Source organism: Carcharhinus amblyrhynchos, chromosome 26 (genome assembly GCF_965287045.1).
Source record: "Carcharhinus amblyrhynchos chromosome 26, sCarAmb.v2.hapA, whole genome shotgun sequence".
NCBI lineage: Eukaryota > Metazoa > Chordata > Chondrichthyes > Carcharhiniformes > Carcharhinidae > Carcharhinus > Carcharhinus amblyrhynchos.
In genome coordinates, this window is record NC_137349.1 from 36244342 (window position 1) to 36270421 (window position 26080).

Below are 26080 nucleotides of genomic sequence, written 5' to 3' on the forward strand. Positions count from 1 at the left end.
GGGCAGGAGCACAGGTTGGAAGGTAAGAAGAAGAGAAGGCAAAGAAATATAGGTAGGGATTTTTTCTGGAAGCATTAAGTAGGAGAAATGCACACCCTGAAATCTTAATTTAAAAAGATGTACAACTGGGAGATGGGGGAGGAGGAAGAATATGGTATTAATTGCAGCCACCTTGTTGATTCCTTAATTAAACTGAAAAGATTTTAAGCTGGTGAAAAACCTTTTATAGCTACACTTACATCAACTGCAGGATTTAAAAAAAACTATAAGAGGCAACAATTGTGTGTGCATCTGTTTTTTGGGGGGGGGGGGGGGGGTTAGGTTGGAATAACTAATTAGGACAGTAATAACTTGGAAGAGCTAACATACAGATATCCCCTGCAATCCAGGAATCAATGCAGACAAAATCATTATGACTCGTGCCTTTTTATAAAAGACAACTGATCTGTTGTGAATCACTACCAGGAGATGCAACCCTAATTCTTCACTACGAAAAATATTTATAATTAATCCTATTGAGACAAGGCATCAACGCTTTCCTACATCACCATCCAAAAAAATCAAATTGTGGGCATAAAGCAGAGCAGGCCAGAGAATGACAAGTTGCAGATCAGTGTGATATCTGTAATGAGAACGCCATCTCAGTTTGTGTTTTTGAAAAAGTGCAGCAGAATTGCTTTTATACACATCACACTGTGTAGGCTAATGCAGTATTAGACAGAATCCAATTCATATTAGCTAGATGCTGTGCTGTAAATAAGCAGAGAGCAAGTATGAATTATGAATGAAGATAGGTGCAAGTTAAATCCACTTGGTTTAACTGTCAAACTAAAGCATGCTGAATGGGAGGACAAAGAAGCAATGGTTGTGACAGGTGTCCAACCGTAATTGCACATTACCCTTCAGCTGGAAACACACATCACCAGTCCTCTAGTCACAAATTAAGTTAAGAGTTGACCATTCACTAGTTAGCAAGTAGAATTATTGGTTTATCATTACAAACAAACTGGCCTAGAAATCAACTAAAAAAAAATCAGGTATCAAAAGCTTTATCATTTCAATCACACAAAATACCAAAAGCAACTTTTGTCACATATCATATTTGTGGCAAAGTATGCTGTTGAGTATTACAAAGTGCTGGCAAAAATCATTCTTTAAACATAAACTTGATTTTACTAGAAAAAGTAAACTCTCAAACAAATGCACAAGCTGTCAGCCAGATTCGATTTTCACAATAGGGTTTTCTTACATACATGTTCTGAAAATGGTTGAGTAACTGAGCACGTTTAATTAGTTGAAATAATAAATCAATTTATAATAGTGAATAATTAGCTCTGAACCAAATTAAAGTCAGATTGTGATGAAAATCTACACACACAATCACATAGATAATCCAACTGCTTTGTTATTCTCCTCTGCAGACTATTCCTAATTATTTCAGATACAAATTACATCTCAAATATTATTTCTTGTGTGGAAAACTTCTATTTTCCACTAGAATGTAACTGATATTCAGGAAATAGCATTGAAGTAAATTCTGAAATATTACCATAATCAATCTGTTCTTTGAATAAGACTGAACTGCATCTAGCACTGGAAACTACAATGTGCCAGGCAATGCCAGGTGAAAAAGCGCCTTCAAGTGAAAAATGAGAACCTTATATCAGGCGTTACGGCTTTTAGCTTCCTGAAGTTGCAATTTCTCTACAATTTTGCAAAATTCAAAATGTATGGTATACAAAAAATTAAGTACATTATCTTCCAGCTTCTTTGAAGGATTAAATAGCTGAGGAATGAGGAACAGTCATCTGCAAGTCCACTTTGCTTAACTATTCATATTTTCAGATACTCCAAAAACATTCACAAATCATATTCTGGTGTTTTAAATGTAGCACACTTGGCCAAAAAGAAAGTGGCCCAAAATAAATGGAACATTTGGTATCAGCTCCCTTTGCCATTGGTTTGAGGCTAAGTATGAGTGCGCATTTACCATGGGCCCAAGAAGTTTAATTTCCTCAACCACTATTCATAATCATGCACTAAACATAAGCAATACAACTTCACTTCCCTCCTTGCAACCTGTCTCAATTCAAACAGGACCAGTGGATTTGTGTCTGCATTCAATTTTGACAAAGATTTAAAAGCCGGCTACAGCTAACTGTCCACTGAAGGTTCAAGTCTGGTTAATTTATTTAAAAGCTCACCAGTTAGCATACAAAACTTTCCACTCAAAATCCCCTGCTAGCACTCCTGTAAAAAGTTTGTTTATAAAAATAGATGCTCTGTGAAGCCCATTTCAGCATAAGGTTGTAAAACTCTTTGGCAGGGTACCTAAAAATCAGGTGCCTGTCTGCACACTGGCCCCTCAATCCCTACTCTTAATTTTAAAACAAAATTTTGAAGCGCTAAACAGCAAATGAACTTTAAAAGAGAAAAATAACAAAAACAAAACAAAATTGGAGCAAAACAAAACAAATTTAATGATCATAAATGCAAAAGTAAAATCAATAGTCAAACAAAACAAAGGAAACAAAATGAAAAGAAATTATATAACAGAACATTAACTAAGTTCAAAGGCAGTTTGTAAAAACTTTTAGATTAGTCTTCTTTAAGTCTATTTTAACAAAGCTTTGTGTTGACAGCTAACCTGCATGAAAAAAACATTAAGTACTTTCTATTCTGACGCATTATCCCAATTTAGCATGTCAATTATGCAAAAAACAAAAACTTTTTTAAAAAAAGAAATGGAGTTCACTAGATGGGGTGCAACAAACCTACAAATGCTCAAATGTTTGAACTTCTATGATAATATTACAAGCAGAATTAATCCTGTATTACATGAGATTTCCCAACCAAAATGTTCCTTTCACCCAGAAATTTGGCAAAATTGCGAGTCACCTGCTCCATTTTTGTACCGTACACTGTAAATTTCATTAATTGACTCATGGTTGTACTTATGTCAGGAATTAAAACTGAATTGTTTTGCACTTACCTCCATATTTCATGGGACAAGGAGGACACAGAAGGTGCCATTTACACTTATCTACAGAAAACTGTTAAATTACAGCCATGGCTTAGACATCTGGATGAACGTACTACTAAACATATTAATTTTACAGGCACAAATCAACATTTTAATTCAAAAAGGTTTACTAATGCATAAAGCCTATGCTAACATGTAGTGCATTTATGAAATTGCTTTCTCAAATGCAAGCAGGAATTAACTAAGAGCTGCTAGTCATATAACTGATTACATTAAAATGGAATGAATGTTGTAATTTAAAGCGATATTATTTCAAATTCAAGGAACTACTATACAATTTAGTATTTTACCCTCCTTTTTTGGGTGGGTAGGAAGAAAGGAGGGGAACATGGAAGGAAATGTATCAAACTTTTGAACATTTCATGTTAGTTGCATCCCAGAGTACTAATATAAAAAATCCTTTTCACTTATTCTTCTAGAATGGTAGACAAAACACTTCTGTCACAACAGTAAGAGTTGCTTTACACTAGTGGACTTATTCACCGTTCAGCAGTGTATTTCTAATTGAATGCTTACAAATGAGCACAAGCTTTAAATTACACCTTGTGTGACTTGCTGGTTTTGAAGGAGACCTGGAGGATTTTGTCTCCGAGGCGATAGCCATTCAGGCTAGCAATGGCCATGGCAGCCTCTTCATAGTTTGTCATGGTTACAAAGCCAAACCCTTTGCATTTGTTGGTGTTGAAATCACGTATAACTTTGACATTGGTCACGGCTCCGAATGGGCCAAACATCTGCCACAGGATCCCCTCATCTGCGTCTTGGCCCAGGTTGTAGATGAAGATGCACCAGCCAGATGGATTGTGACCACCAACGTTCACACCTGACAAACTACTCATATTGTCAACACTCATCGGCGAAAACCTAACAAACAAACAAAGAAAATTAACTTTAAGTTGGTGGCAAAAACTTCAAAGGTGACGAAAACAAATGAAAATTAGTAAAAAATTCTCATACCCTTCCCCTCCAAAAAAAAAGGACAATAAAAAGTTCAATACATGGGCTTGGGAAGACTATTGCTGTTAAGCCATTGATTTAAACTTAGCGGACCTGATTCATCCAGACAAATGTAGGATCCAGAGTAACCATCTTTCACTTAAAACTGGTATAAAGCATTTTATGGGATTCCAAACCCCTACACTGTTGCCGGACACAACTCATTGTGCATTTTTACACAAGTACAAAGGGTTATCAAGTTTCCTTCTGCCAGATTCATTCCACAGACAAACAAGTATAGTTTCCTTACCAACGCAGCTTTTTACATCCACCGGGACAAAGGAGCAGCTTTATCAATGCAAACACAAAGATCAGAATTTTCTGGTCATTTTTGCTGGAGGGTTCTTCCCGTTCCACTAACAGCAGAGTGCATAAAATAGGAAACCCTGTTGAGAGGCAGGATCAGAAGATCCCACCGCCAACGAATGGCGGGGCTGAGTGCGGAAAATTCCACCCAGAGTTGGCTTAATTCTCCTGCAACTTGAACTACAGAATTATCAAACATAAATGCGTCTAAACTGATACTTTATTCCAGTCAAAAACCAATGCTACATATTAAAGTGCCTAATACTAAATCCTGCAATTTTCTTAGACTTTTTTGCAAGGTAGCATCTGAACAAATCCTAGATTATTTGCCATATTTGTAGCACACATAAATAGCTGATGCTAGACATTTTTGACAAGACAAATAAGAAAGTATTTTCAAATGTCAGCTGCAATTCAAAAATTACTTCAACTTTGGAATATATAGCGCATCTAAATTATATGCTGACGCAGATCAAATCTCATTTTTGTTTCTGTATCAGTGGAGACCTGAACTATCAAATAATGGTGCCAGCATTCATAATAGGCAGAAGCACATCGCTCACCAGTTATCTTCTCCCATTCAGTATTATTCAGCGAATGAAAATTCCCGAAACCAAGTGATTGCCTCTTCATTTGCTGAGTTAATGGCGATTAGTCCGCTACTTACTCTGTAGAGGGGACACTCCTTGGTAATGAGCAGCATTGTTTGTCTCTCCACTAGTATACTGTTGCCCCAGCAGTGGAGATGGCTGCAAAGGGGACCTGAACCTGTTTAACAAGGATCACTCTCACCATGGTAGTTCAAAGCCTGTCATTTAACAGATAGGGTTTATCACAAGGAAATTAGTTCCATCCAGTCAGAGTACAGTATTGTAAAATTTTGAGGCACGTCTCATTTAAAGGGTATGGAAAGTTGCTGAGGTGATAGACATGTAGGCTTGTTGCATTCCTACTGTGTCTGCTTGATGTTTTTTAAATTCCTCACTAGAAGATTAACTGTTTATGTCAGTTGCTTTATCCCCCCAAGCAAGTCCTTTGCACTCACTTGCCCTTAAATCAGATGTGGCTAGAAGTGAGAGGGAGAGTTGCTGTTGGGGTTTGGCCAATCTACTTAGCGTTAGCCAAAATAACTGTTAGAAAGTAACAGACCCTAGAATTGTCTTCTAATAATTCCACATTGTCACGATTAAGGTACTTTCAGTCTGTCACATTTCCACAAAGATACAATGTAATGTTCAGCATTTTCCCCAGGACCCAGGCTTAATAGCAATGATGTCACCTCACCTCTTTCCCATTGTAGCAGGGACAAGGAAAGCAAACAGGGAAAATGAGAAAAATAGTGGGAAAAAATGCAGAGGAAGATACAGACATGGTGTGGGTTCAAAACACCAAAGAGCACAATGTATACTGGGGTTGCCATGGTGTTGAATGATGATTCCACCTAAATCAAAATGGACAGAATGGATTTAATCATTTGTATATCATTTGATAGTTCTGAAGAATGGATCTGGCCAATTACTACAAATATTTGAATACCTGTTCTCTCATAAGATATTGACAGTATAAAGTTACACTCAATAGACAAGTCTTTCTGGTCATGCCCATCATCGTTCCAGCATTCATTTTCAAAAGGGACAATGAGTGACAAATCTATCTATAATATGAACAGAAATTCAATAAATTATTGAAGTTAATCAGGGTCCAAATTGGTGCTCATTAATAAATGGTCAAACACATCAGCTATCCCAGTTGCAAAGTTCGGTACTATATCTGAAAGAATTCACAATAAATTCTAACAGGAAAACATTGTCAAAACAATGCTGCAACCTCAGAGTTCAGGAAGACTGAAGTCATTTTTTGGTACTGAATGAATGATTGCATGAAGTAATCTTGAAGTAAAAGCTGGGTTGAAATCCGTAGCAGTAGCCTTTCACGTTACTTCTTGTTCCTCCTCATCGATTAAAAAAAAGCAATTCAGAATTAGCACCAGTGAGAGTGACAGAACACACCTGAATCTCTGTGCCTGATGGTGCAATGGTCCCGGAAAGCGCCTTGCTGGTGAATGGTACAGCTGTGCCAGCAGTGATGCATTTGTTTTCTGATTAGGATTGGCTGCAAGCTTTACCGTAATTGGTTCAACAGCACCAGGTGGTTTGTGCCCATTCAGATTATTAATAGCTTCATCTGCTTCAGATTTCCTGTCAAACCGAATAAAAGCCACTCCCCTGGACATACCTGAAAACAGATAAGATTTCTTAAAACAGTTTGCTACCAAAGGAAGAACAACTGATGTAATCTAGTGTGCTGGCAATCCAGTTACAATTGGTTTAGAAAATGCAACCTATTGATATATATTAAGGTAAATTATTTTAATAACTTAAAAAAATTAAAAATGTGGTATCAAGACTGGTCGCGATCATAATTACAGGAAAAAAATCCATTAGGTACTAGTGCCCAAAAATCGTCAATCCTTGGTCTATGTGGTCAAAGTTCTTGGATATAATATTGCACTTCAACAATTTAAATGTAACATATAAAAAGTCCTAAGTATGATTTCATACAGGAATGCAATAGAGAATTTTAGTGAATTTTGGTCAAATTAATTGGGAAACAATATCCCAACAAGTAAATCAAAGCTATCTTCAGAAACGTTGTCAAAAGTATTTGAAGAATGTAATCCTGAGCATTCGGAGCTGGCTGGGCTGCTGGCACTATTAAATAATGTTTGAATGCTTAATAATTAAAATGGTATTAAGCAAAACAAAATCTGATCTATACTCAAGAGAATCTGAGGTGTTAGCTGAATCACTTCTGGACAACAGAAATAAGGGGAGAACAATATAGAGAAAAAAAGCCAAGTTCCCAAATATGTTTCCACACTCACGATTAAGCAAGTTAATAAAGATGGGCACTATAGTGGGCTATTTAGCTCCACTTTAATGCAGTCTGACAAAGTTCAAAGACAATATTCCTAAATTACAAAGATCAACTTTATGAATACTTAAATATATTCCTTTCATTATTGATAAAGAACATAAAAGTTACCCACCTGTGACTTGGTCAACAAGAACACGAGATGTGATGATGCGGCCATAACGTCCAAAAAGCTGCTCTAAATCCTTTTGAGTCATTGTCTTTGGCAGCCCACTCACGTACAGATTTGCATCCTTAATGCTGTCCGAGCTCGGCCGGGCGTATGAAACCTTTCAATTAACATATTCATTTCTGGGATTAGCAGTTTTAATAAATATTGCATTGGATATGTAAAGGGCACGTCTATTTGAATCACGAAGAACAGATTTCATTCTGATCTTCGACTTTACCCAAATAGCACATTTTGATATGTTAAACATTAATTTACAAAAGGTATGCACCGTTAGCATTAACACGGCAAGAAGAAACATTGAAGTACATTAGCTTCAAATTTTTCTATACATCAGCGATGCCAATACCATACTTGATTCTAATAACAAACTGATGACGAAACACTTTGCAGATATGCTCGTAGATTTAATTGTTATTTTAAAACATTTATCAGAGCATTTGTTTTTGAAGCAGTGTCTATGGTTAACTCCTGTGACATTTAATTTGATTTGACTTGAGAGTACACAGTGCTCAGTCACTTGTCTCCTTAAAAGTATGTACATTTGATCTCAGGGCTTACATGTGCTGAGACTGTAGGCACATAAAATTCAAACTGAAGATAACACCTAGCTTTTAAAGGAAGGACCTCACTGCCAACCAAAACCTCAACTGCAGGACAGTTGCTGAAGCTTCAAAGCTCACTAAAAAACGCAATTTATAAATGACTATATCACCCTAAGATGTGAACTTTATCACCGTGAAATTTTGTTCAACTCAACTTCTCATCCAATATTTAAGCACCATAACAGGGCAGTTCCAGTTGATGAACACTGCCCAGCATGGAATTAAGCCAAACAGGTTACGTTTCATCAAGTTATTGATCTAAGTGAGAACAACAGCAGTTTACCGTAACTGGCTTCACCTCTGGGCTAAGAAAGAGGACAAAATACCTATGTCTAGCATAAGTCAATAACTTTGAGGCGGGTAATGAGAAAAGATCAAATGTGTACATATTGTGAAACATGCACAAGGTTATGGTAGCAGGACTCTTACCTTAATAGTTTTTGACTGCAGCCTCAGACCATTAAGTGTGTTAATAGCTCTCTCAGCATCTTTGGCGGCCACATAATTTACAAAACCATATCCGAGGCTGTGTCCTATTTAAAAGTAAGTGTTTGGTTAGCAACAATCCAGCTAAATTTCCAGGAAGGAAAAGCTCTAATTTTATCACATGCTATTTCCAATTAAACTGTAATCTGCAGAGGCACTCCAAGTTCTATGGGCTACATTGAGCTGAAGCAACTCTTCATACAAACAAGTCAGAAATGAAGGAGTGATTCTCCCATCCCATTTTTTTTAGCATAGCGGGATGGGAGATTTTAGCAGGGCCAGATGAGTGCAATCCACGCTGTGCGCCTGGCACCGAGCTCATCTCCCACTGCTAGATATCCAGCGCTGTCAGCTCCGCACCGGATATAGGAGTGGAGCTGCATAATTTATGTTAATTCGAATTTAGATGCTATTTACATGCTATTAGGGAACCTGGGACTGCCCAAGGTGCAAAGTGTCAATGCCCAGGGGCAGTGCTGTGAGGGTAGTGGGTTCTGTTTCCACTCTGACTTTGGGATCATGAGCATAGGCTGACAATCCTTTGTGGGAGGGGGTTTTGGAGGGCCAGCGTTGCAGAGGTTGCGGGGCTGGCCAGCAATCGGGAGGCCAGCAGACAGAGACTAATGCGCAAGCATCGATTTGGCGCTGACAAATCAACGCGTGCGCAGTGGTCCACTCAGCACAGTGCTGCTGGCCTCTCCAGCAGGAATAGGGCCTGTCCCCTGATTTTTAATTGTGATTCACACTACTGCACTCTGCAGTGCATAGTGTGGGAGATTCTTCTCTGAGCTACCACTGGTTTAAAAAAAAGCGTGATTTACCCCAGTTTTTATGCAAATATTTTCATTCAGAATTTTTTTTGGGGAGAATCCGGCCTAGAGTATTGAGCGGTGGGTTTTCTGAAACCATCTAATCGCACTTTGCGCTATACTGCCAGTGTACTCTGCACACAAGATTCCAGCTTAAAGTCCATTCCTGGTTTAACTCAACAGCTAAGTCTTGTACCAAAGTTATATTAACAGAAAGGTCTTTCATGTCACGCCAGAACTTTTATAAAAAGCCAGTATGGCCACAGATCAGTAGTTGAAAGACAATGCACCACCTGCTCCCTCAAGATCCCCTATGCAAATGTTTATCTCACAAACATGTACAGCATATAAATTGCACTGTGATCAAAACCAGCAATACATGTTTAACACTGCAGCACTATAAGTGGCACTAAATTAATTATGGTTGAATTAATCATTATGGTTGAATAACTGATTAGTAGTCACCCAACCTCACACTGAAATGAAACCTGCAGAATAAACCCAGTTGAGGACAAAAGCAACGATAAAGTCTACCCATTGCACATACATTAGAAAGGAGTTGGCAGTGGGATAAAAATATTTTCCTGAAATTTACAATAATTTATGTAATGTTCTTTACATCATGACTGCAAAAGTGAAACCCTTACAAGAAGCAGCTTTAATGAAACGTTCATTTCAGACAAAATGTGCTATCTAAATAAGTACAATGCATTGACAAGTACAGGCATGATTTGCTGAGTATTTTAGCACTTATGGTTATAATTTCAGACTTGCAGCATCTGCAGTATTTTTTTTAAATTGGACATAGAGTAGCTAAGCCTTATTACTGAACTTCTTTTCCATTGGCTTCCACTGAACAATTTTAAGTGCCTTTTCACTTGGCTATTAGAAGTCCCATTTTACACTTCCTTATGTCCAACTCACAGAAAATTAGAGGAATGCTGGATAAATACTGCACTAGCATCCCTCTTGGCCAAAAAGTACACGGTGTGAAAAGAAAAAGGATGGCATCTCATCATTTCTGGAAGGCAATCAGAGTCACAACAAAGCAACAGTGACTACTGAAAATGAAGAATTAAAGGTGACAGAAAAAATTATTTGTTCAGTTGTTTTGGGAGTAAATGCAAACAGAAGACAACTGTCTGTAAAATACAGGAAAGCAGCAACCACTTTATACATTGTTGGAAGTAAGCAGTCAACACTTCGTAAAACTTGCATTTCAGCTTAGAAATTTACTCAGTCAGCACTACCTTTGATCATAGGACACAGAGAAATTGAAGAACCTACAAAAAAGTAAGTGTAATAGGTGAGGTGTTCTGAACTTAGTCAAAAACCACTCAACTTTGTTATATTTACTTCTCTCTCCATCACCGTAAAAGGCTAAGCACCAAGTAAATCTGTCATCTCCAAGCATCACAAATTTTAACACAAAGTTCAATATGATTATAAATGCTAAGTATAATTATCGTCATTTCTGGTGGATTTTATCAAAGGGCTGATAATCCCTCTTGATGTCCTGAAAAGCTCAATGAATTAGTGCACTGTTTGCTCTGGCCTCTCTTCGTCCCACCTTCCCACTGCCAAACCTAACTCCAAGCCAGCTTTGGGCAGGTCCATCTAAGTTTACATTAATTATTTTCCTGTGAACCTTTCCCCGTAATACTGCCCCTCAATCCTTGTCAAGTCACCAATATAAAACATCAGACCTGATAAGGAACACATTTCACCATGACCTTCGTTCTTTCTCCTCCTAAAAGTTAAACAGTCCACCAACTGTCTGTCTAGGTTCAGTGGTGAGGAATGGTCATGGACTATCTTGTACTTTTTTAAGCAAAGATTTTTGACCATTGCTGCTTAAATGCTCCATGCCTACAAACTAGTTTGGAACAGGTTAAATTCATATCATTCAGTATTAATATTTCTCCAAACTTGCACACAAATCCACCGTTCCATTTAGGTAAAACTAAAAATTAAAAGATTTAAAAATTAAACTAACCATGTATATGGATTGTCAGCTTAAGATATTCAAAGGCTATTTTTGTTTTGGTAGGGAGACATAGCAAAATTAAGAGTAGAAACACTTATTTTGGTATCTTTTGAATTTCTTGCAATTGAAAAAGCGTGATGACACTAGACAGCTACTATCAATGACAATTATTAAATGAGCAGCATGGAATGACATACATTAAATACTCTTAGATTTACACAAGAGTGTCAGTCTTTGTGAGGGACATAGGGATAAGGAGCGGGTGAAGAGGAGAGTGAAAGAAATATTCCAATGGGCTCTGTAACCTCAGAACAAGGAAAGAAAAGCAGCTTGGCATTCCATTCTATTTTCAAATCCTCTTCATTATACTCATGCAATCCAGAAGAGTGGCCAATTCCCTCTTCCCCATCCACTTTATTTACTGACTGAATAAACCAGATAAATGGTTTAACTGTAAAATGTTTTAAGATGTGCAAGCACAAATTGGTTTGATAAGTATTGAAGAGTAACGTGTCAGAGGTGAGGGGAGTCAATTCATCTTTGATGGTAAATGCCTGCACTTTTCTGCCTTGTGAATCATGCTGGGAAGAAATTGCTGCATCCACTGAAAAGAAAAATAAGGCCAATGCGATAAACCTCCAAGGCACCACAAAGGTGCCAGCAAAGGTGAAGGATCCAAATGGATCTATGAATGCGAGAAAAAAAATTCCTTCACTGGAGTTACAATTTGGATTGCATTGAACAGCTAGAAAAACGCTTATTACATCTCAAAATTCTGACCCCTTTTCTCTCCCCATGGATTACTTTTCCTACTGTGCACATTCCCAAGCAATGTTAGTTTCCCAAATACAATGAATTCATCTGGAGACCAGTCAGCATTCAGATCTTTTGGGAATCAGCAGAGGTAGGCAGAGAACAGAGAAAGACAAGAGAGGGGAAAAGGAGGCAAAGCGAGAATGATGTCACTTGTAGTTTCAGCATGTGGGGCTGAAGGGAAAAATAAATTTCTGCAATAAAAAATATCTTTCACTTCCCTAATGCCATGAAATCTTCCAAGACCAGGTCAATAACAAATGATATGAAAAATGAAAACTGCTCTCAATGAATCATAAAAGTGTACTGCATGAAAATTAATGAAAATAGCATAGCTGTGACAGAAACGAGGTACTAAATTCAACAGCCATCATAAAAGTAAGCTAACTGCCTTCAGTGATTAACACACTAAACCTGAAAGATACTTTCAATTTTATAGCACCAGTGATTATTTTATCTTTCATGCTTATATGCCCTTTTAAATCAACCCCACAAACAGCAAATGGAACAGATTTAACACCAAAGATTTGCACTTCCCAAATTGTGCTGTCATCCATAAGGCAGAATAGCAACATGATCTTTAATCTGTGCATGATGCCATCAGAATAGAATAACTTAATGTGCTTTCTTTGCTGTCAGTTTAAGCATTTAATATGTTAACTACCATTCCATTACCTATTCTTTTGAAAGTTGGGCATTCTACTTTCCAAAGTTGTTAATTGAAATGGTCCTGCCATTCTTTGAATCCTTAGTGGCCAATGCTAAAATATCAGTCCAATTCTAGCAAAATATCAAGGAAGGCAGCATCCAATACAGGTATTGTCTGATACAAAATAATGCTATGGAAAAGGCTGAAAGGAGAAACATGCTTACAATGCTGGAAAACCTGTTTAAATCTAAACCGGATCTTACATTAATCTATATTTACAACAATGACATGACAATGTTTCTTCAATCAACAGCACACAAATATTAAGAACATAAGAAATAGGAGCAGGAGTAGGCCATCTAGCCCTTCGAGCCTGCCCCGCCATTCAATAAGATCATGGCTGATCTGTTGTGGCTCAGTTCCACTTTCCCGCCCTCTCCCCATAACCCTTAATCCCCTCTCTTATCAAGAACCCATCAACCCGCTTTTTAAAAATATTTAGCGAGGCAGCCTCCACCACTTCAACGGGCAGAGAATTCCAGAGATTCACCACCCTTTGAGTGAAGAAGTTCCTCCTCAACTCCGTTCTAAACCGCCTCCCCTTTATCTTGAGGCTGTGCCCCCTAGTCCTACTGTCTTTTTTGAGCGGGAAGAGTCTCTCCACCTCTATCCTATCCATCCCATTCATCATCTTATACGTCTCAATGAGATCTCCCCTCATTCTTCTAAACTCTAACGAGTACAAGCCTAGTTTATTCAGCCTCTCCTCATAGCTCAATCCCCTCAACTCTGGTATCAGCCTAGTAAACCTCCTCTGCACTCCCTCCAGGGCCAAAATATCCTTGCGCAGGTGCGGCGCCCAAAACTGCACACACTACTCCAGCTGCGGCCTCACCAATGCCCTATACAGCTGCAGCAAGACCTCCCTACTTTTATATTCAATCCCCCTCGCTATGAAGGCCAGCATCCCATTCGCCTTCCTGACCACCTGCTGCACCTGCAAGCTGGGTTTTTGCGACTCATGCACAAGGACCCCGAGGTCCCTCTGCACCGTCGCCTGCTGCAGTTTTTCGCCACGTAAGTAATAGTCCTTCCTACCATTCTTCCTACCAAAGTGGACCACCTCACACTTGCCAACATTAAATTCCATTTGCCATTTCCTGGCCCATTCGCCCAGCCTATCTAGATCCTTCTGCAGACTCTCCACACCCTCCGCACAATTTGCCTTTCCCCCAATCTTGGTGTCATCAGCAAATTTCGACACCCTGCACTCGGTTCCCTCCTCCAGATCATCTATATAAATGGTAAATAGCTGAGGCCCCAGCACCGACCCCTGGGGCACCCCACTAGTCACCAACCGCCAATCCGAATAGCACCCATTGACCCCCACTCTCTGCCTCCTATTTGACAACCAATCCTCTATCCACGCTAACACCCTACCCCCAACTCCATGTCCCCTGACCTTCTGCAATAACCTCTTGTGAGGTACCTTGTCAAACGCCTTCTGAAAATCCAGAAAGACCACATCCACCGGCTCTCCTCTATCCACTGCCCTAGACACATCCTCATAGAACTCCAGTAAATTTGTCAGACACGACTTCCCTTTAATGAAACCGTGTTGCGTCCGCCCTATCAAGCAATTCCCTTCAAGATGCCTCGCAATTTCCTCCTTAATGACGGATTCTAACATTTTACCTACCACAGACGTTAAACTAACCGGCCTATAATTCCCCGCCTTTTGCCTGGCACCCTTCTTAAACAACGGCGTAACATTAGCCGTTTTCCAATCTTCCGGCACTTCCCCGGAATCCAGCGACGTCTGGAAAATAACCACCAAGGCATCCACTATAACCTCCGCCATTTCTTTCAGAACCCTCGGATGCATTCCATCCGGTCCTGGGGACTTGTCCACAATCAGCCCCTCCAGTCTGTCGAGCACCACCTCTCTAGTAACAGTAATGTCATTAAGACCCTCCATTCCTACCACCTTTCCATCTCTAACACCTGGCAAATTATTCACGTCCTCCTCCGTGAAGACAGAAACAAAAAAGTTATTCAAGACCTTAGCCATATCCCCATCCCCTACCACTAACTCCCCTTTCTCATCCTCTAAAGGACCAACGTTCACCCTAGCCAGCCTCTTCCTTTTTATATATTTATAAAAACTCTTGCTATCCTTTTTTATATTAAGTGCTAGCCCAGCCTCATAGCTTCTCCTACCCTCCTTTATCAACTTCTTTGTCAATCTTTGTTGACATTTAAACCTTTCCCAATCCTCTTCTCGCCCACTGCTCTTAGCTACTCTAAATTCCTCCGCTTTTAATTTAACACTTTCCTTCACCTCCTTCGTTATCCATGGCTTAAATAAGGCAAACTCCCAATCTGAACAGCTCCTGGTACCTCACTTTGAATGAAACAGGAAATTAGGAGAGTTGAAAACAACAAGGTTGTTTCTCCTATTCTCTTTTATTGGTTTCTGTGGGGAGATGGTTCTGTATTGGTAATACTAATACTCTGGGAGCAAGGCCTCAATTCCATCAGAGCGGCTGATGGAATCTGAATTAAATTAACAAGTGGGAATTCAGTGCTCTTTGCATTTCTTTCCTTTGCTTTCCAATCTGTCTTAAATCTTCAGACAGTGGTCTTGCCTTGCTGCAGCAGTAGAGGCTACAAGGGAAAAAGCTGATTGCTAAGTAGTGGATAAGGTCAGGTTAAATATTTATTACTTTTATTGCTTGTAAGGTCTTTTTGTGGTTTAAAGTTTGTATATTCTGCAGTAACGAGGATCAGGAAAGAAGGGCCCTAGAGTAATTGATTTTAATCATGGCAACAGAGTTCAAAGCTGTGGTGTGCTCATGTGCTCCATGTGGCAAATCAGGAACCCTTATAGTGCCCAGGGCTAGCATGTGTGCAGGAAATGTCTCCAGCTAACAGCTCCTGAATGCCCAAGTTTCAAAGCTGGAATGGCAGCTGGGGACACTGTGAGCATTTGAAGCTGAGAGTACTGTTGATAGCACGTACAGAGAAGTGGTCAGACCGCAGGTTAAGACTCCACAGGCGGAAAGCAAATGGGTGACCACCAGGCAGAGTATGAGGACTAGGCAGGCAACACAGGAACCCCCTGTGCAAGTCCCTTGCAGAACAGATATAGCTTTGGATGTTGTTGAGGGGACTAACCTCTCAGAGTAAAGCAGTAACAACTAAATTTGTTGCACCATGGTTGGCTCTGCTGCATAGGGGGAGGAACAGAAAATTTGGGAATGCAATAGTTCTAGGGGATTCAATTTAAAGGGAATAGAAAGGCATTTCTGTGGCTGCAAACAAGACTCCAGGATGGTATGTTGCCTTCCAGGTGCTAGGATCAATGATGTGTTCGAGTTTCTGGGCGGACACGGTGGCTAGCACTGCTGCCTCACAGCTCCAGGGACCTGGGTTCAATTCCCTGCTTGGGTCACTGTCTGTGTGGAGTTTGCATGTTCTCCCCGTGTCTGCGTGGATTTCTCCTGGGTGCTCCCACAGTCCAAAGATGTACAGATTAGGTGGATTGACTGTGCTAAATTGACCTTTAGAGTCCTGGGATGTGTAGGTTAGGGGGAATCAGTGGAGTTAATGTTTGGGGTAATGGGGATAGGGCCTGCGTGGGATTGTTGTGGGTGCAGGCTCAATGAGCAGAATGACCTCCTTCTGCACTGTAGGGAGTCTATGTTTTAAGTAGCTACAGGATATTCTGGAGGGAAGGGTGAACAGCCTATGGTGGTGCTGCACGTTGGTGCCAATGACACAGTAAAAAAATAAAAATGAGGTCCCAGAAGTCAAATGTAGGGAGTTAGGAAGTTGTAAACTAGGATCTCAAAAGGTAGTGATCTGAGGATTCTACTGGTGCCACATGCTAGTCAGAGTAGAAACATCAGGATATATTGGATGAATACGTAGCTGGAAAGAGAAGTTTCAGATTTTTGGGACATTGGAACCAGTTCTGGGGGAGGTGGGAGCAGTACAAACTGGATGGAGTTGAAAGGAAAAGCATACAAGGAGACAAAACTCAGTGAGAGTCCTGAAGACTGAGATAAATTCAGAATTCAGCAAAGGAGGCCTAAAAATTTAATAATAGAGAGAAAATAAGTTAGGTAATTAGCAAGAAATATAAAAACAATAAGAGCCTCTTTAAACATATAAAAAGGTCAGAATGAACACAGGCCCTTAGAAAATGAATCTGAGGAGATAGTTATGGGGAAACAAGGAAATGGCAAATGAGTTAAACAGATATTTTGCAACAGTCTTTAGGATGGAAGATACTTTGAACATCCCACTAATACTAAATACAGGGGAGAAATTAAGTACAATCACTAGAGAAGCTGTATTAGACAAACTAATGAGGCTAAAGGTAGTTAAGTCCCTTGTCCCTGATGGTTTGCATCCTAGGATTCAAAAAGAAGCAGCAGAGACAGTGGAAACACTGGTTATAATTTTCCAAAACTCCTTGGACCCTGGAGAAGTACTGGAGGAGTGGCAAACTGTCAATGTGATACCATTATTCAAAAAGGCAAAAAGTGGGTAACTATAGGCTGATTGGCCTAATATCTACTATTGGAAAAGGGTTGGAATCAGTTGTTAAGGAAGCAATAGCAGCACATTTGGAAAACCATTATCTAGTCAAGTAGTCAGCAAAGCTTCATGGAAGGGAAACTGTATCTGACTAATTTATTAGTTTTTTTGAGGAAAAAGCAGATAGAAGGGAGCTAGTAATATGTTGTATATGGACTTCCAGAAGGCGTTCTCATAAAATGTTGTTGTCGGATAAGAGTCCATGGTGTTAGAGGTAGTATGATAAAGTTACCATAGTCACAGATGATCACTCAAATGGTGGTGATATAACCTGAAGATGAGCACATCTAAAACTTGCCCCTCACCTGAGAAGGCAGGGCCTTCATGAATAACTTCATCCAGTACAGGAATTGAACCCAGACTGTTGGCTTGGCTTTGCATCATTAACCAGCTGTCCAGCCAACTGAGCTAAACTTGAGAATATATATTGGCAGAGATACAGAATTGGCTAATGGGCAGAAAAAGCAAGTGGGGATATGGTTTTTTTCAGGTATGCGACGTGTAACCAGTGGGGTTCCACAGGGATCAGTGCTGGGGCCATAATATATATTAATGACTTGCAGGAGGAAGCAAATGTACTGTAGCCAAACTTTCAGAGAACATTAAAATAGATGGCAAGGCAGGTTGCGAGAGGGATACAAAAGTTTACAAAGAGATACTGATAGATTAAGTAAGTGGGCAAAAAGCTGGCAAATGGTGTATAATAATGTTCTTCTTGAAATGAACGACAAAAAAAAATTCATTTAAATGGAGAAAAACTGCAGAAAGCTGCAACACGTGCAGCAGGTAATCAGGAAGGCTAATGGAATGTTGGCTATTATTTCAAGGAATTTGGAGTATTAAAGTAAGGAAGTCCTGCTACAACAGTATAAGGTACTGGCAAGACCACATCTGAAATTCTGTGATCAGTTTTGGTCCTCTTATTTAAGTAATGATATTATTTCATTGGAGGTTCACCAAGATGATTCCCAGTATAGAGGGATTACCTTCCCGAAGATTTGTGTACGAAACATATTATGCAAGAACAAAAAAGCAGCAATCATTGCAGCTTTGCCTTGAAGGTTCTTACCTGCGACCTTGTCACGAATGAGCTTGGCGGACTCCACCTCGCCTATACTACCAAAAAGGCTTCGCAGCTCATCCTGTGTCATGTTCTGAGGCAAGTAGTTGACAATTAAGTTGGTTCTTATATTGTCATCCCCATGATCTTTGCATTCCTCAGCCATGAGATCAAGCTCTGCTTGGTAACCGTTACTGTAGCAAGATTGGTCGTTTGACATTTCAAAACGAACTTACCTGTGAAAAAAATAAGCATATATCACATTGTCTGAGAAAGAGGCAACTTAGAACATAAGAAATAGGAGCAGGAGTAGGCCATTTAGCCCTTCAAGTCTGCCCCGCCATTCAATAAGATCATGGCTGATCCGAAGTGGATCAGTTCCACTTTCCCGCCTGCTCCCTTGTCTGTCAAAAACCTATCTACCCATGACTTAAATATATTTAGCGAGGTAGCCTCCACCACTTCAACAGGCAGAGAATTCCAGAGATTCACCACCCTTTGAGTGAAGTTCCTCCTCAGCTCCGATCTAAGCTGCCCCCCCCCACTTACCTTGAGGCTGTGCCCTCTAGTCCTGCTATCCTTTCTAAGCAGGAAAAATCTCTCTACCTCTACCCTATCCATCCCTTTCATTATCTTATATGTCTCTATAAGATCCCCCCTCATCCTTCTAAACTCCAACGAGTACAGACCCAGTCTGTTTAGTCTCTCTTCTTAGTTCAACCTCCTCATCTCCGGTATTAGCCTAGTGAACCTCCTCTGCATTCCCTCCAAGGCCAAAATATCCTTGTGCAAGTGCGGCGACCAAAACTACACACAGTACTCTAGCTGCGGCCTCACCAGTGCCCTGTACAGTTGCAGCAAGACCTCCCAGCTTTTATATTCTATCCCCCTCGCTATAAAGGCCAGCATACTATTCGCCTTCTTGATCACCTGTTGCACCTACAGACTGGGTTTTTGCGACTCATGCACAAGGGCCCCGAGGTCCCTCTGCACCGTAGCATGCTGCAGCTTTTCGCCCTTTAAATAGTAATCCCTCCTACTATTATTTCTGCCAAAGTGGATAACCTCACATTTGCTAACATTATACTCCATCTGCCAGGTCCTCGCCCACTTGCTCAGCCTATCCAGATCCCTCTGCAGACTTTCCACACCCTCCGCACAATTTGCTTTTCCACTCATCTTTGTGTCATCAGCAAATTTCATCACCCTACACTCAGCCCCCTCCTCCAGATCATCTATATAAATGGTAAATAGCTGAGGCCCCAGCACCGATCCCTGCGGCACTCCACTAGTCACCAACCGCCAACCAGAATAGCACCCATTGATACCAACTCTCTGCTTCCTATTAGACAACCAATCTTCTAACCACGCTAACACCTGACCCCCAACTCCATGCACCCTAACCTTCTGAAGCAACCTTTTGCGAGGCACCTTATCAAACGCCTTTTGAAAATCTAGAAACACCACATCCATCGGTTCCCCTCTGTCTACCGCTCTAGTCACACCCTCATAGAAATCCAATAAATTCGTCAAACATGACTTCCCCTTAACGAATCCGTGCTGCGTCTGCTCTATCAAACCATTCCTTTCCAGGTGCCTCGCTATTTCTTCTTTGATGACGGATTCAAGCATTTTTCCAACTACACACGTTAAACTAACCAGCCTATAATTCCCTGCCTTTTGTCTGCTACCTTTTTTAAACAGTGGCGTAACCTTAGCCGTTTTCCAATCTTCCGGCACTTCCCCAGAATCCAGCGAATTTTGGTAAATAATCACTCAAGGCATTCACTATCACTGCTGCCATTTCCTTCAGAACCCTGGGATGCATTCCCTCTGGTCCTGGGGACTTGTCCACCATCAGCCCCGTTAGTCTATCAAGCACTACCTCTCTAGTGACAGTAATCGCATTTAGCGAAACTTATAAGCCAAGATCCTGACAACCAACAATACCAGTGAACAGGAGCTGCAAACAATGCAATGGAGTGCATCAAGTCCTGCCTGAATCAAGTATGTAGTGAATTTTGGTCTCTGAACTTTCTTTTTCAGTCAGTTGGATTGGGAAGAGGAATGCAACCATATTCCTATTTACATTTCAACTGTGAAAAAAAAAATCAGTGCCACATTTATGAATTTGAAACCATCTGAACCTAAGTAAGTGACTGGAGAACTCAGTTTAAGTAGAGAACATTACAGTGAAGAAGAAATGTTCATCATTACTGGACAGTATCAATTAAGTACATCACAGAAGATTTAAGATTATTCATCCCAACCATTTTCTCTACATAAAACAATTTTTTCCCCTTCTGTACACCAGTTTAATACAAAACACAAGGAAAATTGGTCAAAAGTGCCAGATCAAGTGATTTGTCATACTTGTAATTCTACTGCTGGAAGTGATACAAAAGATTATCCTCGGTAAGAGCTGTGTCACAGTAAAATAATTCAGTTCCTTTGTTTTCAGAATGGTTTATTAGTTTAAAACTTACGGCATTATTACATTAAAAGTGCCTACCTGGCATATTGCTTGGAGATTAAAAAAAATTTAAAAAAGCACATCAAGGAAAATAACTTGTTTATATTTTCACCAGAAGTCCAACATTTCACTCAATACAAATCACATCAGAACATAAGTAGGAACAGTAGGGGTAAACCTTATGCCCCATTGAGCCTGCTCTGCTACTCCGTATCAAACCCCTTCAGAGTCTTGTACTTTTCAATGAGATCGTTCTTATTCGTCTAAATTCCAGAGAATAAAGGCCCGATTTGCTCAACCACTAATTAGAGGACAACCTCTAGATATATATAGGGAGATATAGGAGGGACATCCAAGGTAGGTTCTTTACTCAAGAGAGTGGTTGGGGGTGGAATGGACTGCCTGCTGTGATAGTGGAGTCAGACATTTTAGGAACTTTCAAGTGGTTATTGGATAGGCACATGGAGCACACCAGAATGATAGGGAGTGGGATAGCTTGATCTTGGTTTTGGATAAAGCTTGGCACAACAATGAGGACCAAAGGGCCTGTACTGTGTTGTATTGTTCTCTGTTCTAACCCCTTCATCCCAGAGGCCAATTTAGCGAACCTTTGCTGTGCCATCTCCAATGTAAGTATATATTTTCTTAAATGTGGGGACAAAACCGGCACACAGTATTCCAGATGTGGTCTCACTAAAACCTTGCACAATTTTAGCAATACTTCTCTATTCCTGATCGCCAATTTGCATATAATAATGGACAAAATGCTAATTGCCTTGTTAATTGCTTACTGTATCTGCACATTAACTTTCTGCATTCCTTGTACAAGCACAATCAAGTATTTTAATATCAAGTTTCACATCTTTCAAAAAGTATTCTGCTTTTCTACTAATAACACTAAAGTGAACAACTTCATATTTTCCTTCATTACATTCCATCTGCCACTTTGTTGCCCACTCACCTAACCCATCTATATCTATTTGCGTCATTGGGTTCCCCTCTCAAGCTTGCCATCTTTCATGGTCTCTTCATTTACAACATTAGTGCAAGTGGTAAATAGCTGAGGCCATAGCGCTGATACTTGAGACACTTCAATATTCACTGAATGCCAACTTGAAAATGCTCTGCTCACGTGCATTCTCTGCTTCCTGTCAGTTAACCAACCTTCTACCCATGTTAATATATTACCCCCAACACTATGTTTCCTTACCTTATCCCTTACTCACCTGAAACGCTGCATTCACAAAGCCTGAGTACTATGGGATACAATTTATATTGTACTACGAGGAGGGAAACATGAATTTCCAGGTCAATCTCCTCTCAGTACCTAAATCCTAGAGTTCTTGCGTATTCTCTACACTTAAACTTTCTGCACAGCCAACAATAAATAGATGTCAGAGAGAACGATTTGGACCACAACTAAATGATAAAGAAAGTAAAAGTACCAGGAGGAATAAATTAGACCCAAATATAATCTTGGTTAACTCTCTTCATCACCTCTCTTCTTCACTGTTGCCTTCCCCCTACAATTTATTTTCAACACAAAAGTTCCTCACTTTTCTATGTTTAATCTACTCAGCCTCAATGAAATCAGTGACTGCAGGTAGTGTGTAATTTTTATAGCCTTTTCATCCACAAGCTTTCATTTTTTGTCATTCCAAATGGAAGGGTCACCCAGTGAAAGATCAAAAGCTGGGATACAAGTGGAGACAACTCCACCATCTAGTAATCTAAATGCCCTTCCCATTTACTTGAACATTCAACACCTTTTTCTTTGCACTGTTTTATCTTCAATAGCTTTTGTACTGTCTTTTCTGTTCTGTGCCAGCATCAACTCAGACAATGAAGTACAGCACACTACTTTAAAATTTAAAACCTATTCATTTCTAAAGTGATGAACAAGCTTTTTAATATTTTGTTTTGGGGCATGACAATAAATATCCTTTTTAGGAAGATTTCAGACCAAATTTAAAATAATCACATTGCAATTAAATACAACTGACTAGTCTCAGAAGAGAAATATTAACAGGATAATTTTAAATCCAGACCTGTTAAAATCTGTGCATCATTAAATTCCTAGAAGTAACGAGTGAAAAAAAATCACCAAATCCCTTTGCCAGCACTCAGCCAATGTCCTCAAAAAAAGCCAGTTTATTTAAATCTCATCTGCAAGCCTCTTGTTCCCACTCATCCACTATTGCTGCCTTCTCTGATCAACACTGGCAACCTGTCCTTAATTCTACATCTGTAACTGCTATCACCCTTATTCATTCTTCCACACACTCCCCTAACCCTCAGTTAGTCTGACCTATTCCTCCCAACCCTCGCACCATGTATGTTCCCTTTATCTATTTGTATCTTGCTCGCTACAAAGGAACTATATAAATGCAAATTAACTGCACTCTCCAAACCCTTAAAAATACAAATATAAACAGCAACTTGAACATGGGCAACACTAACATCAACTTCAGCATTAGGACTCTAATCTGAAAACATCCAAGGATATGCCCATAAGTAGAAAAATGTTCTACACAACGGTCCATTTAAACATGCATCCTTTTTTGCTAGTTGGAATTCTTGACTTTTCAGTCATAAATCAAGGCACATGAAGGGGATATTTTAAAAAGTATAATAGAAAGGTTAATCCCAAGCACTAAGTAAAATTAAACTGTGACTGAAGGATTGCAGGACCAGCCATAAACTGATAAACAAGTTTAAATACTAAAGCGCTGGTGTTATTCCAGCTGCATTTAGATGCTCAAGATTTCAACGGAAGGATGAATTTAAATGGGCTTTTCTCCTTGATTTTTGTGACTTGTAAAACAGGCCAGGCATTTACTTGCAATTGAATCTAAGTGCCAGGCAACAGAGAAGAGTTATAAATATTAATCATTAATTTGTTTTCCTGACTACTGACACTGACTGATCCAAATAGTTCTGGTATTTTGTTTTTATTTCTGTATTCAATGATGTTTTAAAATTTAACAGGGCAGCAAGAAGATGAACAGAGCCACTAAACGTAGAACCATTTTTAAAGACACTAATCTGTTGCCATTGCCAACTTCACACCACAAAAGCAAAACCAAGTACTTTCAGTCAGGTATAACTTTACCTGTCAAATCACAAAACAATTCCCTCAGCACAAAGGGAAAGATTCCTGCACCTCAGCATTTTAAAGAGAAGCATGGTAAGTGAAGTGCATTGTTGAGTGCAGCATGTGCTGGTTATATTACATCTAATACATATTCAATAATCTAACATTATGGATATTTAGAACTCTCATTTAAATAGTTCAAAATGCTCATGGAACTTTCCTACTTGACAGGCAAAGGTGACTCTACCTTCTAAAATTAGCATAGGGACGAAGCTTCATTTAATTGGTTTCCCATTCACCATCTCAAAGATTTCAACTGTCTCTATACTTCAACACAAAAGGAGGAAAAAATCTTTTCTTGCTGGTGCCCTCAATTTATCTGAAATAGAAAAATCTAAAGTGCAGCAACTTTGCAGACAACTGAGTCCCTAGAATATTTAAATATCAAAATACAGTACATCTTAAAAAGCACACAATTTAGCTGACACTTCAACACAGTTTCAAAGGACTACTGCATAGTTGAAGGCTACATGCACAAAAATTTAAGCAATTCAATGGGTCACTCAAGTGGTTTGGCTAACATTCTACACTCAACCACCACGATCAATGCCTTTAAGTTTGCCATTCATTCCATCCCGCTTTATGAGATCTTGCTGTATTTGAAATGACTGCCATGTTGAGCACACTGTACTTCACAGTAATTGATCTGTGTGGGAAGCTCTTGCAAAGATTGGTAAGAATATGTTAAGGCACAAATACCAAATGTAACTCTCCGATGCATTCAGTTATCAAAATTCAATGGCTACAAAGCAAACACCATTCGAGATCATGTAATCAGAGCTAGGCAGTAGAAAAATTAGTATAGCGTTAAACATGTAGAAATGTCATCATTTCAAAATAGTTTTTAAATGACAAAATGCAAATTTACATTTTGCGCACGTGCTGGATGGGAAAAAAGGGTAATTGAAATGTGAATTTAGATGAGAGCAGAATTTTATCATTTAGAAGTGCGAACTGACAGCCGAGATAAAGGGGACAACCTTAAAAACAAACTGAACAAGACGAAACATGCTTTATCCACCGTCAACTGATAAACAATGATGTGCCTATATATTCAATCAAGCATGCACAACATCTGCAATCAGTTGTACTTCTTTAACGGAGATGGAAGTTTAGGAAATAACCAACTGCTGGGAGGCAAGGTATTTGTGGGGTAGAGGGAGAAATCACATAGTTGGAAAATTAAATTTTTTTCATGGACGTGTGAAAATGAAGAGGGATATTTAATTAATATTTTTGATGAGCCATTACAAATAATTGGAGTTTGTTACGATTATTGTTTTCCAAAATCCAGACGGAGGGCTTATTTTCGGTTATAATAGATGTTTAAAGGGATTTGTGCAATTCAATGAAGGGAGCATGAGGTACAAAAGCTACTGTCTCGGGTGCAAGGTGCATTGTTCTACCGGATGCAGCGGCCCGGTTTCTTCATTGATGCTGGAGCCGGCAGGCCATGCACCCCGTCAGGCGGAGACGCTCCACTCTATCCTCCTACTGTTTCCATCTTACAACGGTCACATTAATTTAGACAGGCCTGCTCCACCAGCGTACATCCCCGATCTCGATTTAGGACCTCGTATCCCCATTCCCTCCCACTCCAAAACCCCATCCCATCCCGTTCCGTCCCTTTTCCTGCTGAAAGCGCAACCAAACGCCCCGTCACGACATATTTGGCCTTTCCAACCGGGAAGCCTCGCTATCCGGGCGGCTGACCAATTACTCCAAGTCTGAGGCCTAGCTTGCAGTAGCGCAGGCCCCGAGTGCCGCATGGCCTGGGCCCGTTTCCCGGTTCATGCCGAATATTTATTTATTTTTTTCCTCTCTTGACAAATCACACTCACTCTTTCTGAGCCCCGTACCCAGTACAGGGTGAGTACCGAGCAGCGCCGCTGTCTCTCCGGGACTCGAGCTGAGGGACAGGGAACGAGCTCGAGCGGAGAGGCAGAAAAAAAAATCCGTTAAAATCAAACAAAGTCAACCCCGCGCGCCGC

The 26080-nt window shown here is 39.9% G+C and overlaps 1 protein-coding gene across 1 annotated transcript; it reads right to left on the minus strand.

The window, feature by feature from the left end:
* Positions 1-343: 343 nt before the first annotated feature.
* Positions 344-26080, minus strand: LOC145358884 (ELAV-like protein 1). Its single transcript, XM_080213255.1, has 6 exons — positions 25931-26080; positions 18472-18698; positions 8483-8586; positions 7395-7548; positions 6355-6580; positions 344-3907 (listed from the first exon to the last, which is right to left on the minus strand). Exons 2-6 carry the CDS (start codon positions 18680-18682, stop codon positions 3580-3582), a joined length of 1023 nt encoding a protein of 340 aa, XP_080069381.1. The 5' UTR covers positions 18683-18698; positions 25931-26080; the 3' UTR covers positions 344-3579.

What these genes read in the sequence shown, in the direction of transcription:
- LOC145358884 (XM_080213255.1), bottom strand. Translation starts at nt 18,682, where the DNA reads ATGTCAAACGACCAATCTTGCTACAGTAACGGTTACCAAGCAGAGCTT. An exon ending in TGCAGTCAAAAACTATTAAG is followed by an intron (nt 7,549 to 8,482) that starts GTAAGAGTCCTG and finishes GTTAATTGAAAG; the next exon opens with GTTTCATACGCCCGGCCGAG. An exon ending in TCTTGTTGACCAAGTCACAG is followed by an intron (nt 6,581 to 7,394) that starts GTGGGTAACTTT and finishes ATCTGTTTTCAG; the next exon opens with GTATGTCCAGGGGAGTGGCT.